The sequence below is a fragment of the Pseudonaja textilis genome, chromosome 8 (assembly GCF_049901715.1).
Source record: "Pseudonaja textilis isolate UNSWEBS1 chromosome 8, rPseTex1.2, whole genome shotgun sequence".
Taxonomy (NCBI): Eukaryota; Metazoa; Chordata; class Lepidosauria; order Squamata; family Elapidae; genus Pseudonaja; species Pseudonaja textilis.
Genome location: NC_141997.1, coordinates 279,812 through 294,689, shown reverse-complemented (window position 1 = coordinate 294,689; position 14,878 = coordinate 279,812). Strand labels below are relative to the sequence as shown.

Here is a 14,878-nt window from a genome sequence, read left to right as displayed (position 1 = left end):
TCACAATACTGTAAAATAGCTGTTATGTTATGTAACAAGCACTATGATACTCTCTTCTGATTCATTCTTACTTTATTTCAGAAGTTGACTATAGGATGAATAATATGGCACCATCTACTTTACCCATATAAGAGTACAAAGGCAAAACCAATTTTGAGTGTTATAGTATATTAATGTGAACATCATTTTGCAAAATTATTTTGCCATATTGAAATGCATTTTTCTTATATTTGGAAAGACTTTATCAAGATTCTAAAATAGTGCAAAATATCTGAAGAATATTTTAATCTTGTATTTCCTTTCCAATCAGTGCCGAGATTTACTGTACATTTTGTCAAAAATCAATCCTTTACATTAAATATGCACATATACACATGTTACAGAATGTATAACCTTAGCTACATAATTCATTACTTTTCTGCAGAAAATAGACACATAAATAAATGTCAAGTACAAATTAGCAACTCTGATCCAATGTGAACATTATTTGCATTGTATCTGAAGGTATACATCTATTTTCAACTAAGTTATTTACCTAAGAAACATCTAGCCAAAGTTCTAAAACAAAATTCCAAATATTGATACTAACCCCAACAGTACATTAAAATAACATGATAGATACACACAAACAGATACAGAAACATGCACTTTTGCACTGGTTGTCTCATTAATATTTTTCATTTGTATGGAACCTATTAACCTATACTGCAGTCCATTTCATCTGACCGCAAGAGCACCAACATTTTAGAACTTAACATTTTTGAAAAATTATTACCATTATTGCTGTAGAAGTCCATTTCTACCTTAAACAGCTAAGCCCAAGCCTTTGGTGCTATCTTCCCTCTGTGTGTGTCTTTCTCTCTATAGTATCAACTGCCAGCTCCCCCTACTGTCAGTTCAATGTAGTTTAATATTCACCTATATAAAACAATTAGCAAAATTTACAAGATCTATTCCCAATTAGATAGAAACAATGTTCTAGCTCACAATGAAAGGGAAATCATAGGTTGTAATTTTATCAACTTAAACAATGTACAAACTGGATCATACAAACTGGACCTGGATTCATCCATACAAAAATGAACTTGAAAATGAGTTTATATACAAATTTCCTTTGGAATAGTCTTCTGTCTAATGAACATTTGAAATACACTGAGATTAACACAGTCACTGGTCTTATGTCAGTCATTTTTGACATGAAATCATTTATTTATTTTATTACATTTACTATATTTATGCTGGTAGCTCATAATGATATAAACCAGAAAATCATTATAACATGAAAAACTCATAACAAAAAGATTAAAATAAAATAAAAGTTATGTGCTCCCCAATTCCATAGTACTTTCCCATAATTCAACAATTTCCAAAGCAATTCTCCATTCTTTATATTTTCTTTGTACTTTAACTCTGAAACATGCTTAAACCATAAAAAGTCAGATTTTTTTATTAGTTTATGTTTCATTTAGAATTGCAAATTAGTTTCTTCTTTAATCCAAACTAAGGAAATGTTTATTAATGTGCAGCTTTTCATATAAAAGTTTAATACTTCAATTCTATTAACATGAACATTCTTCACACAATACTTAATTCAAGCTACAGAAAGATCAAATATTACATTTAATTTAAAATCATCATTGTTATGTAATGTATTTACATCCTTGTGATGATCTGAATAATTTCAATAATTATTGATAAAATATAAGGTTCACAAATAGTTTACTTTCTAATCTGCCCAATAAGATTCTCATAAACAAAGAACTTCTGTTGATAAATCTCCTAAATTTGTGATAATCATTATGAGTCAACAAGAACATATCAATTATACGATGATTGAGAATAAAGGAAACATTCAAAAACCTGGAATGCTGTTCTTTAACATAACCTCAAACTTTTTTTAAAAAAGTCACCTGAAACTTCAGTTTATTTTTTTCTACTTACAGATCAAGCCAACAAATAAATAAAATATTACATAGTGGAACACGAAGGTAAGAACTGTAACCAGAATATCCAAAAACCATGATCTCAGTTCAAATAATGCTATTTTTCCTGTCCTGTTAAAGGCAGTTTTCAAAATTATAGCAAGCTGATATATTGAAAATAAGAACTGTAATCAAGCAAAAAATTACATGAAGTTGTCAACACAGAATACAGTTCAGTAGCCGAAACAGATGTTAGACTTGTTGAAAGATTGTGCAGAAGATCTCAAATGCATTTCTTTCTTGTAGTAATTTGCAAATTATTACATCTTAAAACTATAAAAAGGGAAGAAGCAAAATAAAAACAGAAACTGTGATAATATTTGCTATTTCAGAATGTTCAATATACAGCATTCTTTCTCAAGCTTAAAAAAATGATTACTGCATTTTAGCTTAAGCAGTTTAAACGCTATGGAAGATTCGGTTTGTTTCCCTTTATCAGGACTTCCTCAGACTTAGAAGCACTTTTATTCTATAGCCTCATCTTTCTATAACAATCCCTTTCAGGCAAGTGGATCCCTGAGGTAAGATACAAGCACAAAGACATAACAGAAGCATAAACGCAATTCACAAATCTATTTTTCAGAGGCAACAATATCATCAGTATTTCAAAGCTGAAAAACAAATCCTCTGCCATCATCAACAGAGAAGATTCATTTAAATGTATGCTTTGTCACAGTCAATTTCTAATGACATAAATATCAGTGCAAAACCTTTGATCATCCTACCTTCCATACCAGCTGCTATTCTCGTCACTCCTTCATGCCAGTAAATTGGCTGCGATAACAAATCTAGATAGTGCAAAACAGCATCTTTCCTTTGCATCTGTCATCTTCCTGAAAGCATCCTATTGCTGCTGGCTGCTGGGAGCTAGAAAGTCTATTTGAATTCCAATAGCTCTCCTTTTACATGATTCAAGTTAGGTTAGGTGGGTATGCCTAACATGATTCTCTCCATCATTTATTATGTAGCTATTTTGCTGTGTGGTAACCACTCTGACTTTCTCTGATACGTCAGTCTGGCAAACCTATACCTTAGTGCAAACACACAATGAGACAAAGCAGCATCTTGCATTTAATGAGCCTTCTCTCTGCCTCAGAGAGCTGTGTCTCTGCAAATCTCTTCCAAATCCTGGCATGTGGATTCTCTCTAACATCAAGGCTCATAATGTTATTTACATTAACATTATTAAAGCTATTAGCTTCTTTTATTTATGATTGTTTCAGTAAAGACAGTGACATTTCATTTCTTGGAGCATTTCATTTTTCATCCTCCTTACATTGCCTTTTATTTTCTTACTTTACAGTAAAAACACTTATCAACTTCCTTGAAATACACCATTTTTTTGTAAAAACTTCGCTTGGAAAAGACTTCCAAAAATCCAGTATTATGAGCATATAAAGCATATTACTGTAAAGTAAGAAAGCATGTTATTGATGACCATGTTATTGATGAATTCAGTCGTGCTTCATTAGTAATATGAAATCCAAACAAAAATTTCATTATGTCCATCATAATAAACAGTTTTCTAAGAGATTAGAGCATTCTATGTAAGCCTAATAGAGGTTATATATCTACAAGTGATTGTTACTTATGCCTCTTATTTACATTCATAACTCTTAATAAATATTTCATGCATTTACTGTGACATTAATTTCCAGTTATTCATTGTAAGCTACACTTTACAATGATCACAGCAATATGGGGGCACTTTTTTATAGCCAATTAATCAGCCAATTAATATTTTCATCAGAGTAATACTCAAATAAGAATGGCATTGAAATTGCTATCTCCATGAGACTTCAATAGTCAAGTAGAGAAAATAGTCACATTGGATACCAAGACTGTATTATTTTTTCAGTGTTTTACGGCTTGTATTTTAAACAATATAAAAGTGAAAAGTGAAACATACATTGGATAAAATGTAACAGATCGCCTTTTGTTGATGATAAGAAACATGATTGGATTTGATTACATTAATATATTAAGCCACAATGGCTAAGGAGTCACAGCTCCGAATGCTGTTACCACCACTGGGACCACTTTAGTCTTTACTTTGTAATCAGCTACTGGAATAAACCATCCCTGGATCTGTCTCTGGTCCAAAACAAAGTAGATATTATATTATTGGGCAATATTTTTTTTAGTAAATTAGCACACGTGTTGGTCCTTGTTTGTTCAACAAATTTAAATTAGTAAATTAACATTTTCCCCCAAACTCTCTAAATATACAAAATCCAGTATAGATCAGTAACAAGCAAAGATGTTTGCTTAAGGTTTTAATCACAGTAAATGCTTTTACCAAAGATCTCTAGTCACTATTACAAAATTATGGAGAGAGGGTAATCTAGCCTACTCTTTTGCCTTTTTAAAAAATTATGGGAAAGCTGTAGCTGACCAAATTGATTACACACTGTGGAGGTAAAATGCATTCATTGGCCCATCTGTCAAAAATAGTTGCAAAGTGAAGACAGGAATAGATAGATAGATAGATAGATAGATAGATAGATAGATAGATAGATAGATAGATAGATAGATAGATAGATAGATGAAAGAAAGAGAGAGAGAGAGAGAAGAAAGAAAGAAAGAAAGAAAGAAAGAAAGAAAGAAAGAAAGAAAGAAAGAAAGAAAGAAAGAAAGAAAGAAAGAAAGAAAGGAAGGAAGGAAGAAAGGAAACAATGTAATAAAAATCATTCACGATATGAAGTGGAATTGATGAATATATCCATGGAAGTAAAACTTTAGTTTTAAAAGAAGAGTCAAAATGTGCACTAAGAAGTATGAACTGCTTTACCTAAATTATTGTGGCTGTGTTTGAAAATAAAATTCATAAACTGGTAATAGTTTCATTTTACAATCACATGAAGAAACAGCACGGATACTGTGGAATATTATGCAATATTCTGAATGAAGGGAAAAAGTTATTGTACGTTTTTTGATTTAGGGTATGTACAAATTATTAAATGTGGTATGTATATATAGCATAAATTTTATTGCTTGTGTGGTATAATGAATATAAAGCATATGTGACAATAAATTAAATGTCTAGTGAATGATTACATTCTGTGAACAAAGTGAAATGAGGATTTGTGATGTTCCATTTGTTGTTTAATATACATTCATATAGTATAAATAGCTAAGAATAGACAATGAAAAACATGAACAGAGTAAAATTTGAGTAATCATAGAAAAGTATGACAATTTGGTCATATAGTGAGAATGCATGAGGATGTAACTGCAGAACATATAAAATAAGAATGAAAGAATGGAGAAGGGGAATATCAAGAAAAATATGTATTTAGATAGGTATCTACAAAAAGTGAGACTTTAAGGAAGAAAAAGCAATATATAAACTGACATACTGATGTAGTATAAGGAGAAAAGGTGATTGGTAGGGATGGAAAAATATGGACATTTAGTATGTTTGTATAAACAAGATTTAGTGAGATTTTCTTCAATTTTTTCCATTTACTATTTCTTACATTTTTCTGCAGTTTGTAATGTAAAGCACTCATTTTTAAAAATTGTGCATGTATTAATGTTTTCAAAGTGTAGCAACAAAGTCTAGTACCACTTGCAAGAAGAAATTGATCAAATTCCTGCAGATCCATCTTTGAAGATAAGCAATTCAGAATATGAACTGTGTTTGGGTTTTTTTGCTTAAAAAAAGTCATTTATGAATAAACTACAGGTAGTCCTCGAGTTATGAATAGAATGGAGCCTGCCCATTCCATTTGTAACCCAAGGATTTGTGGGAGTGAATCTCATACCTTGAATGGGATCACTCCCTCCTTTTGCCCACACATTTGCTAATCGAATGTAAGGCTTGTTAAAGGACATGAGTTATTTCAGGATGAGGAGGGCCATGGGGGGTAGTGATGTGTGTTTGGCTATTCTAGAGAAAAGAAGGACTAGGTGGGATGATAGCATTTTTCCAGTATTTGAGGGGCTGCCACAAAGTACCAGAGGGCTGGACAAGAAACAATGGATGGAAACTTAATCAAGGAGAGAAGCAACCTGGAATTAGGGACACATTTCTTAACAGTGAGAACAATTAACCAGTGGAACAGCTTGCCATTAGAAGTCATGGAAGCTTTATCGCTGAGTTTTTTTAAAAGAAAAGACTGGACAATCACTTGTCTGAAATGATATAGGTCTTCTGCTTGAGCAGGGGGGTTGGACTAGAAGACCTCCAAGGTATCTTCCAGGTCCATTCTGATTGATTGATATTGTGCTCAACATAAGATTAGATAATATTAAAGGATAATTATTTCCCCACACTTGACTATATGAGACCGACTGATGTGTGCTACAACACTTCGTTGATACTTCATATTTATATTTGAATTCTTTTTCTATTTCAGTGAATGGGTTTTTTGAGTTTTAAAATAGACTTTATTTACAAAAGATTAAAACATGAACAAACATACAAGTATGTAAAAATAAAAAGACTATAAATACAACAATAAATGTATTTTTTCTATTACATTTGATAGCTCATAGTAAACAGTAGTAAGTAATCATTGGGAAGTACTCCTTATCCCTTATCAATTACCTATTAATAAATAATATATTATTCTGCTATTACTATTGGATTGTAACTGTATTGGTTAATCGAATGGAGCCTTCATAATATTTATATAATAGACAAGAAGCTTGAAATCGTTATTATACATTCAATATATACAATGATAGTATGTGTCCTGAGTTCATTTATCCTGTATACCATTTTTCTTGCGCTTTACCCAGCTATACCACTTATCCCAAATCAAATAATACTCTGATTCTTCCTTCCCATTTAATTTGAGCATGAGCCTCTCTATTTTGGCATATTCATAGCTTTTTTGAATAATAATGTCTATCGGTGGTACATCGGGCCTTTTCTAATATTGCGCTAAAGAAATTCGCGCTGCTGTTAATAAGTGGATGATCAGATATCTCACTTTGGGAGGGTATTCCCCCTTAACCATTCCCAGGAGGAACAGTTCCAGTTTCCACTCCAGTCCTCATTCGATAATTTCTTCTATCCATATTCTTATCCTTGTCCAATATTTTTTAATCTCAGGGCATGTCCACCAAAGATGGAAATAGGTACCAAGTTTCTCTTTGCATTTCCAACGGCTTGGATTTGCTGTTGGATATATTTTAGCTAATTCAGAAGGTGCCAGATGCCATCTGTATATCATTTTATATAAATTTCCCTGATATGGTATTGATTTTGGAAATGTAAGATTTTTTTGCCAAATTTCCTCCCAATCATCCAAATCTATGTTATAACCAAAGTTTTTTGCCCAAGCTAACATTGGTCCTTTCACAATTTCCTCAGCTAATTCATACTCTAGTAAAAAATTATACAATTTAAATATCATATTTTTCTCTGGGCCCAGGAGTATTTTACCTAATTGAGTATCTTTTGTTTCAAATCCATGTTCTTTTGCGTCCCTAATATGTTTCATTTTTATTTGAAAGTAGGACCAGTTGTCAATAATTATTCCTTGGGATTTTAGCACCTCATTATCTAGTATTTGGTGGTATTTAAGCTTTTGGCTAATGTCCATTGTGTTAGGATGGAACATAGCCTCCATTGTTGAAAGCCACCTCAGGATTTTAGTGTAATGGTTTCTTCTAATATCTATCCAGATTTTAATCAAGGATTTACATAAAGTGTGTCTGGAGAAATATGAATGACTTTTGTTATTTGGGTTCCACAAAAATGCATGCCTCCTATTTGTAAATCATGGCCCTCAAGTGTTAAAATTCTTTTGTTTTCCAATTTAATCCAGTCTTTTATCCACACTAGTGCCATAGCTTTGTAGTGGGTCTCCCAGACCAAGACCACCTCTGCTTTTATTGTCTTGTAAATAGATTTTTTTAAATTCTCATTTTCTTTCCTGCCCAAATGAATTTCATAACCATTTTGTTCACTTTTTTTAAAAAAATTGTCCAATAGTACTGGAATTGTTTGAAATAAATAAAAGATTTTGGGTAGGACATTCATCTTTATTGTTGCTATTCTACCTAATAGTGTAATTTTCATTTTGTTCCACTTTTCCAAATTCTTTCCAATTTGTTGTAATAATTTGGTATAATTGTCCTCCCTCAGGGATAATGTTCTAGGTCTTAGCCAAATGCCTAAATATTTAATCTTATTCACAATTTATAATCCGATCATTTCCTCTAGTTCTTTTTGCTTACTGTTTGTTAGGTTTTTAACTAACATTTTGGTCTTTTCCCTATTAATTTTTAATCCTGCCAATTTACCAAATTTGTCCATTTCATTTAATAATACTGGTCCCGAATCTATTGGTTCTTCTATGACAAATACCATGTCATCCGCAAATGCTTGTAATTTGTACTCTTGACTTTTAATTTTTGTTCCCTTAATTTCTTTGTTCGATCTAATTCTGTCCAATAATGTTTCTAGGATTGTTATGAAGAGCAGAGGTGACAATGGGCATCCCTGAATGATGCCCTTCTTTATCTCAAATGGTTTGGTAGCTTCTCCATTTATCAGTATGTTTGTCTTTTGTGTGGCGTAAATTGAATTTAGCATGTTTGCAAAATTATCACCAAATTTCATCAGGTTAATCTGGTGTTTCATAAAATCCAAGTTGAGGTTATCAAAGGCCTTTTGTGCATCCAGGAAGACAAGGGCCACTTGATTTCCTGGGTGCAGTTCATAAAATTCTAATATATTATCATTCTTGTATTATACCTAATGTGTCTCGTGGGAATTCATTTTGGTCAGGGTGAATTTTGTCATTGAGCACTTTTTTAGTCTTTCTGCCATTATAATCATGAAAATTTTATAGTCTGAGTTTAGAAGTGATATTGGTCTATAATTCTTTATTTGATTGACATCTGCACCCTCTTTGGGGATTAGTGTTATATACACTTCCTTCCATGATTCTGGAATTTTAGCTTCCAGTAATACCTCATTGCAGATCTCTAGCAACACATTCTCTAATACCTCTCCTATCTCTTTATATAACTCTTTATATGACTATTTCAGTGAATGTTAAACATGTTATAGTTATATATTGCTGGAAAAGTTTTATTCAAATAAAACAGGATCATCTTTTCAACCTTCAACTGAGTACATCAACAGAATAAGGGTAGGGATCATAAGATTTGCAATGGTGAAGTCATTCTTTTCATGCTTGTAGAAATTTTCAGTCGTCCAGGTCCTGGTTGTCCCAAAGATGCTTTTTCAAGAGGTAACTAGACTTTCTTGTTTTTTCTTTGGAGATGTTTAGCGTCTCATCCAAGAAGCTTCTTCATCTCTGACAGGATAGTGGAGAATGGAAGGATTTATATTCCATTTGCATCCTTTTAGAGGGTCATTAAAGCACTTGGAGGTTTATCTGTTTATCTGCAAGGAATATAAATCCTTCCATTCCCCACCAGCCGGTCAGAGCTGAAGAAGCTTCTTGGATGAGAAGGGGCATTGGTACTTACCTGACATGCCCTTTCTCTGTGAGCTGTGAAGAGCATCCATTGATTTGGATGATGCTGGATTTATTTGGATTTATTTTATTTATTTCATCTCGATTCAAATCATTGTACTTTTATCTGTACTTATATCTGTACTTATTATATGTCTGTCCTGTTTCAACTGTCTGCTATCTTTTCTCATTAAACAAAATTTTTCCTGTAATCTCTGATTGGAGTATGACGCCTTTATATCTTTCCCCTAAAATTATAACACTTAATATCATACATCACTTTCATTCGGATTCTGCTTGGCACATTCTAAAACTACACATTATATTCTTGAAAAAAGAAAAAAAGATTATACATGTATAATATAATTAAAACAACAATACGTTCCAATTCAATTCTATCATTAATATTAATATTCATTTAGATCTTAACATTTTGCACATTACTTTTCAAATGAATATCATACTTCTATGGGAACAATTATAAACTTTCCATAGTTAATTCCCCCCCACTCTTCACTTATATTTTATAAAACATTGACTAATTAAAATGTTCCCGTTCCTTCCTAATTCAATTTTCTCATTTATTTTATTTCATTTATTTTATTCACAAACATTTCCCCAAACCATACCAACTACTTTATCCCTTTTTTTAATCATATGTTGTTTCCAATTTTCTAAAATTATTTCTATTACAAATATAACAATACAATCTTATGTACCTTCACAGAATCCCTTTTTCAGTTAGATTTTCACCCATTATCTCTAAATAGGTCCTGTTTCTTTACATCTTGCTCCAAACCTTTATAACATCTCTTCCTTTTCTTCTTCCCTCTCTTCTTCTCTCTCCCCTTTTTACCCCCCTGTCTCTCCACCTCTATTTCCCTCTTCTTTATTCCCCTTTTCTGTTGCTTTCCAACATTATATCCACTTTTCAGATTATTTTTCCCTTTCTTGGCTGTTTTTTTAGCTCTTAAATTCTCCATTCTCTTTCCCCCCCTTTTTCCTTTCTTCCCCACATAGAGTTACTTGTTCATTAAAGATGGCTTCTTCTTTGTCCCAGTCTTCTTGTTTTGCAGTCTTTTCTTGTTGTTTCTCATAGTTTCTCCATTTCTAAGAATTGAAAAATGAAGCCAAAATAGCCCTTCTCTTGTTGTACCTCTTCTTTGTATTTTTTAAGTTCCATTTTCAATTCATCCAAAAGTGATGCCATTGTAAGAATTTTTAAACAACCACCCAATTGATTTTAGTCATTCAAATATAATAACCAAAAATCCAAAAGTCACCAGACAGTCCAAATACACACAGCTGTTTCTTTTTTACACTTTCTCTTCCTACTATTTAGTTGCAAAATCTCAGTTAAAATGTATCTTTTAGAAGTCTTGTTGAAGTTTTACTTTAGATTCTTTTGAAGTCCAGGCAGTCTCCTCCCTCCAGATCCTGCCCTTATTCTTTTCCTCTTCCTTCCCGCTTATAAAAGAAGTTTTTAATGTCCAGAAATCTTTATTGTCCCTTTGGCATTTAGTTATATTTTCAGCCCAATTGCCTATTGATGCCAAAGCTGATTTTTCCAATTTCTTATTCCGATCTCTTAGTTATCAATGTAAGGAAGGAGAGAGAAGGAAAAAAAACCTTCCCCTTTTCACTTTCTTTCACTGCTTCTGACCTTCTTTGGGAGCGATGTTATCTTTTGTAAAATTTAAATTCCAGGGTACCTTAATTGTTGTTTTCTCAGCTTAACCCAGTCAGCCAAAACTTTCACTTCTTATCTTCCTCCTGCACTTTCTTTTCAGGTTGAGTCCTTCTCTGAGGTGGTCATTTCTGACCACCACTCCTACCACCTTCGGGAAAGGGAGTAATGGCCAGCTGAGGAGGAGAGATGCGGCTCTCCTTGACCCTGCTGGAAGTCTCCCCCTTCTTCACCACCTCTATGGAGTGGCTTAGCCCTGAAGCCAGCCAGCTCAGGGCACTCCAGCAGTGAGCCCAGGCAGAAACCGCGGACGATCGCAGATTCCTGTCTGTCGCCAAAGCCCTTCAAACCAGAAGTCCAGAAAGTCTGACTTCCTTCTGAAGCTCAGAAGTATGGAGTTCGGTATAATCATCTTAAGCCTCCTATAAACTAGGAACCGATTAAGTCATTTTAAAACTAAAAATGTCCCTGCTGATCTGGTGCCACAGGTCGGGTTGCCTGGACCTCCAATAAATGAACAATAGCTGTCTCCATCATGCTCCCTTTAACAGGATCCCCTGAGAGAGGGCAAGTAATACAAAGGTTCCGGGGAGAGGCCTAATCTAATATCTCTAACCCAGAAATCAGAGGTAGAGAAATCCCATCTGTCTGCGAAAGGCTTGAGCCTTCCACCAATGGGGGCACAGTCGTGAGACCTCTGTTGTGCCTCGGAGACCTCTATTTCATGTTTCTCAAGGGATTCTTTTGTTCTGCCCTCCCCTTTGGTATCTATCTCCAGATCAGAAACTATATGACTACTGGTGATTCATGCGTCCAGGCGGTCCCTGGAGTCTGGAGTCTCGTAGAGGAAATAAAGGAAACCCTCCAAAAAACTGGGAAGAACTATTTTGGAGACTATGAAAAGAGAGGAACTTATTTTCTGCTTCTAGTCTCTATCAGAGACTAGGGCAGCACCAAGGGCAGCACCAACCAAATTATCTCCCGATATTGGGGAAGAAGCAAGCTTCCATTATTTGTGTGATATCTGCTTGCCAATGTCTGAGCCAGAGCAGTAGGTGAGAAGTAACTTGAGATGCCCTGGCTCGAGCAGATAATTTAATAGAGTTGAATTTAGCGTCCACAGAAAATTCTGCAGCCTCTATGAGCTTTGTGGCATCCTTGTGTGCCCTGATATTGGAATTTGAGATAATCTCCCTCAGATGCCAGAGCTACCTGAGAGACGATCTAGTAAAAAAAAAAAGATGTGCCCGATGCCACTCTTATGGCCCCCACATCAGACTGACATGCCCTACATGGAGATAACTCAACCCTGTATATCTTTTAACTTGAGAGCCTCTTCTGCTTCAGTTGGAATTGCAGAGGAGGAGGATAACTGCCATTATTGTTTTATCTACTACCGTGATGATGACAAATTTAGCGAAATCAGAACCAAATTAATATTTTTTTATCCTATAAGAGGGGAATATGCCACTGAAGAGACCCCTTGTTTCTGGATGAGGTCTGAGAACCTCTGTGAGACAGTTATGATTTCCTCTTACATTATTGGTTGCTATGTTAAATAGTCTGACTCCACTTACAGTAATGATTGTTGAGCTGAGGGGAATGGAATATCAAGGCAGACAGTAGTTTTTGCCTTAAAACAACTTGAAAAAAGTCTGAGGGCGAAACAGACCCAAAGGTTGGTTGGTACGGCTTAATGCCTTCAATGTCTGACATGCCCCCCCCCCTTTTTAGGGGATCCGCCTTTGACAGATTTTGGTCACTGTCATGAGTAGACCCTTCCTCAATCTGTTCCATCTGGTCTCTAGTTCTCCCTCATCCTGTGCATCCTGTGAATGTGTAACTTGGATTATATAATACTCCTCTGAAGAAGGTACCTGCTGGTAATGAAGGTCCATTCTACACAGTAACTGAATTGAGTGAGAATCAAGGTCAGATTGTGGAGGCTGCCTAGCCATCAACTGTACCCCGGCTGCAATGCCCCTTCAAGTTGCCATGTCCCTCCAGGCCTTCGATTTGTCAGGGATATCCTCTGGGAGGAGGTATTCTGGCATGGTCCTGCAACTGTCTTGTCAGGCAAGTAGCATTGCTGAAGGCCTGGGTTGAACTGGTCCCTCTGAGGCTCTCCTGGATGGCGTTGAGAGATCCCAAGATGGAGGCAAGGTGAAATATGGAACACTTCACGAATGTGCATGTCATCCTTGTGGAGGGGCCATGCTAATCTTCTCTGTATTGTTCCAATTTTAGTATATGTGCTGCCGAAGCGAGCACTCTGGAACTGTGTCTGGCCTCATTGGGGAAGAGGAATGAGACTTCTGTTCAACCTCCCTCATGCATTTTTTTTATAAGATCTAATGCATTTTGGCATCTCTTGGCATCCTTTTCTACAGCCTTAGAGGTCTCTCTAGGATGTTTTGACTATTTTGAAAAAAACACTCTGGGGGTGTTTTTGGTTGCCCTTGAAGATTCTGACCTAAAGCCCACAAGGTGAGATATCTATATCTATATATGTATGCGATATTAATGGACCATTGACTGGTCCAGAGGCCTGCTGTGAACAGAGGCAGGGAATCCTCTTGATATTTGACCCCCCCTTTTTTTGTTAAATTCAATTTATTATTATATTATTCATATTAATATTGATATCATTAATATTATATTATTATTGATAATTTTTTTGTTATATCTGTGCACAGCTACTAACATAAATTGTTGTGCTTTTACCAAACTCATAATTAGATGACTGAATATGGAATCAAATTGTGAAGCCAACTACAGAACACCTTTCAGGACCTGTATTACAATTGGGTGATCCTGCAGTCACTGGCCCTCAACAGCTTCCTGCCCAGGCGGACACAGGCCTTGGTGCTCACTGTTACTGTGCTGCTATATTCTGTGCGGGCTGCCAACTTAAAAAGGAAGCCCAATATTCAACCTCAGAAAGAGGTCTGCAATTGACGTAAATGTCCCCTGGACCCTCATGGAGAGATCCTTATGAGGGGAAGTGGCCTCTCAACAGATAATGCCATGGAATTCTTATAAACAAAATGACACAGGCATTGTTTTAGTTGTCAAGATGTAGCATCAACCATCACCTCTTATTGTGAGCTGATGCGAATTTGAGAATTTGAGCAGAAGTCTGAGTCCTCTGGCTCCACCCGATCAATAGCCCTTGCTCCTTCTATATACCCTGCGGGGGTATATCTGAAACTACAGAATCTCCAGTGGAGAGATACCTGAGGGTAAAGTGTCCTGCTTAGTGACCGGACTGATAGGGAATTCCAATCAGAAGGAGCGCTCTGTTGTTGGCCAGAGCAGTATGCTGCATCCCCGCAGCGATACCTTGGCATATCGCTAATTCCATCCATGGTCTCATCTTTGCGGAGATCTTTTCCAGTAAGTCATCATCTTGACGGAATCCAGCTGTTGTTGGAGCAATGTGGTCACAGACGCCCTTCATGTCACTTGTTCTGATCTCAATGGGCTACCTGATCTTGTGCAACTGCACTGCGTCTGGATTACAAAGACAGATCCAGGGGTGGTTGCAGAGGGGGATTGGAGCTGAAGTAGGCCTGGTGGGAGATGAGGTTTGAAAATTTTCTTCAACCTCCCACATGAACTGCTTCATGTGCTTTTCTAGTACCTTATGGCACTTGTTAGCATCTTTTTCTGCTGCTTAGGAGGTACCCTTAGAATGCTTCAATTTGTTTTGAGAATTTGCCATGGCTCTTGAGCTACTGCTGTTTGCCATTGTGACCGCTTATTAG

At 35.4% G+C, this 14,878-nt stretch overlaps 1 protein-coding gene and 1 non-coding gene across 8 annotated transcripts in view; both read right to left on the bottom strand.

Annotated features, from left to right (window-relative positions):
• The window catches only part of DMD (dystrophin), a 1,342,375-nt gene extending 1,339,556 nt beyond the window's left edge, over positions 1 to 2,819 (bottom strand). For all 7 annotated transcript variants that reach the window (XM_087938163.1, XM_087938162.1, XM_087938165.1 and 4 more), the window contains exon 1: positions 2,708 to 2,819. In XM_087938163.1, coding sequence (XP_087794289.1) covers positions 2,708 to 2,804 — 97 coding nt within the window. In that variant the 5' untranslated portion in view covers positions 2,805 to 2,819. The remainder of the gene's footprint in view (positions 1 to 2,707) is intronic.
• Positions 2,820 to 13,275: 10,456 nt separating this feature from the next.
• LOC113446428 (U6 spliceosomal RNA) lies at positions 13,276 to 13,382 on the bottom strand. The gene has a single exon (XR_003375491.1). It is a non-coding gene; the product is annotated as a U6 spliceosomal RNA (small nuclear RNA).
• Positions 13,383 to 14,878: the final 1,496 nt, after the last annotated feature.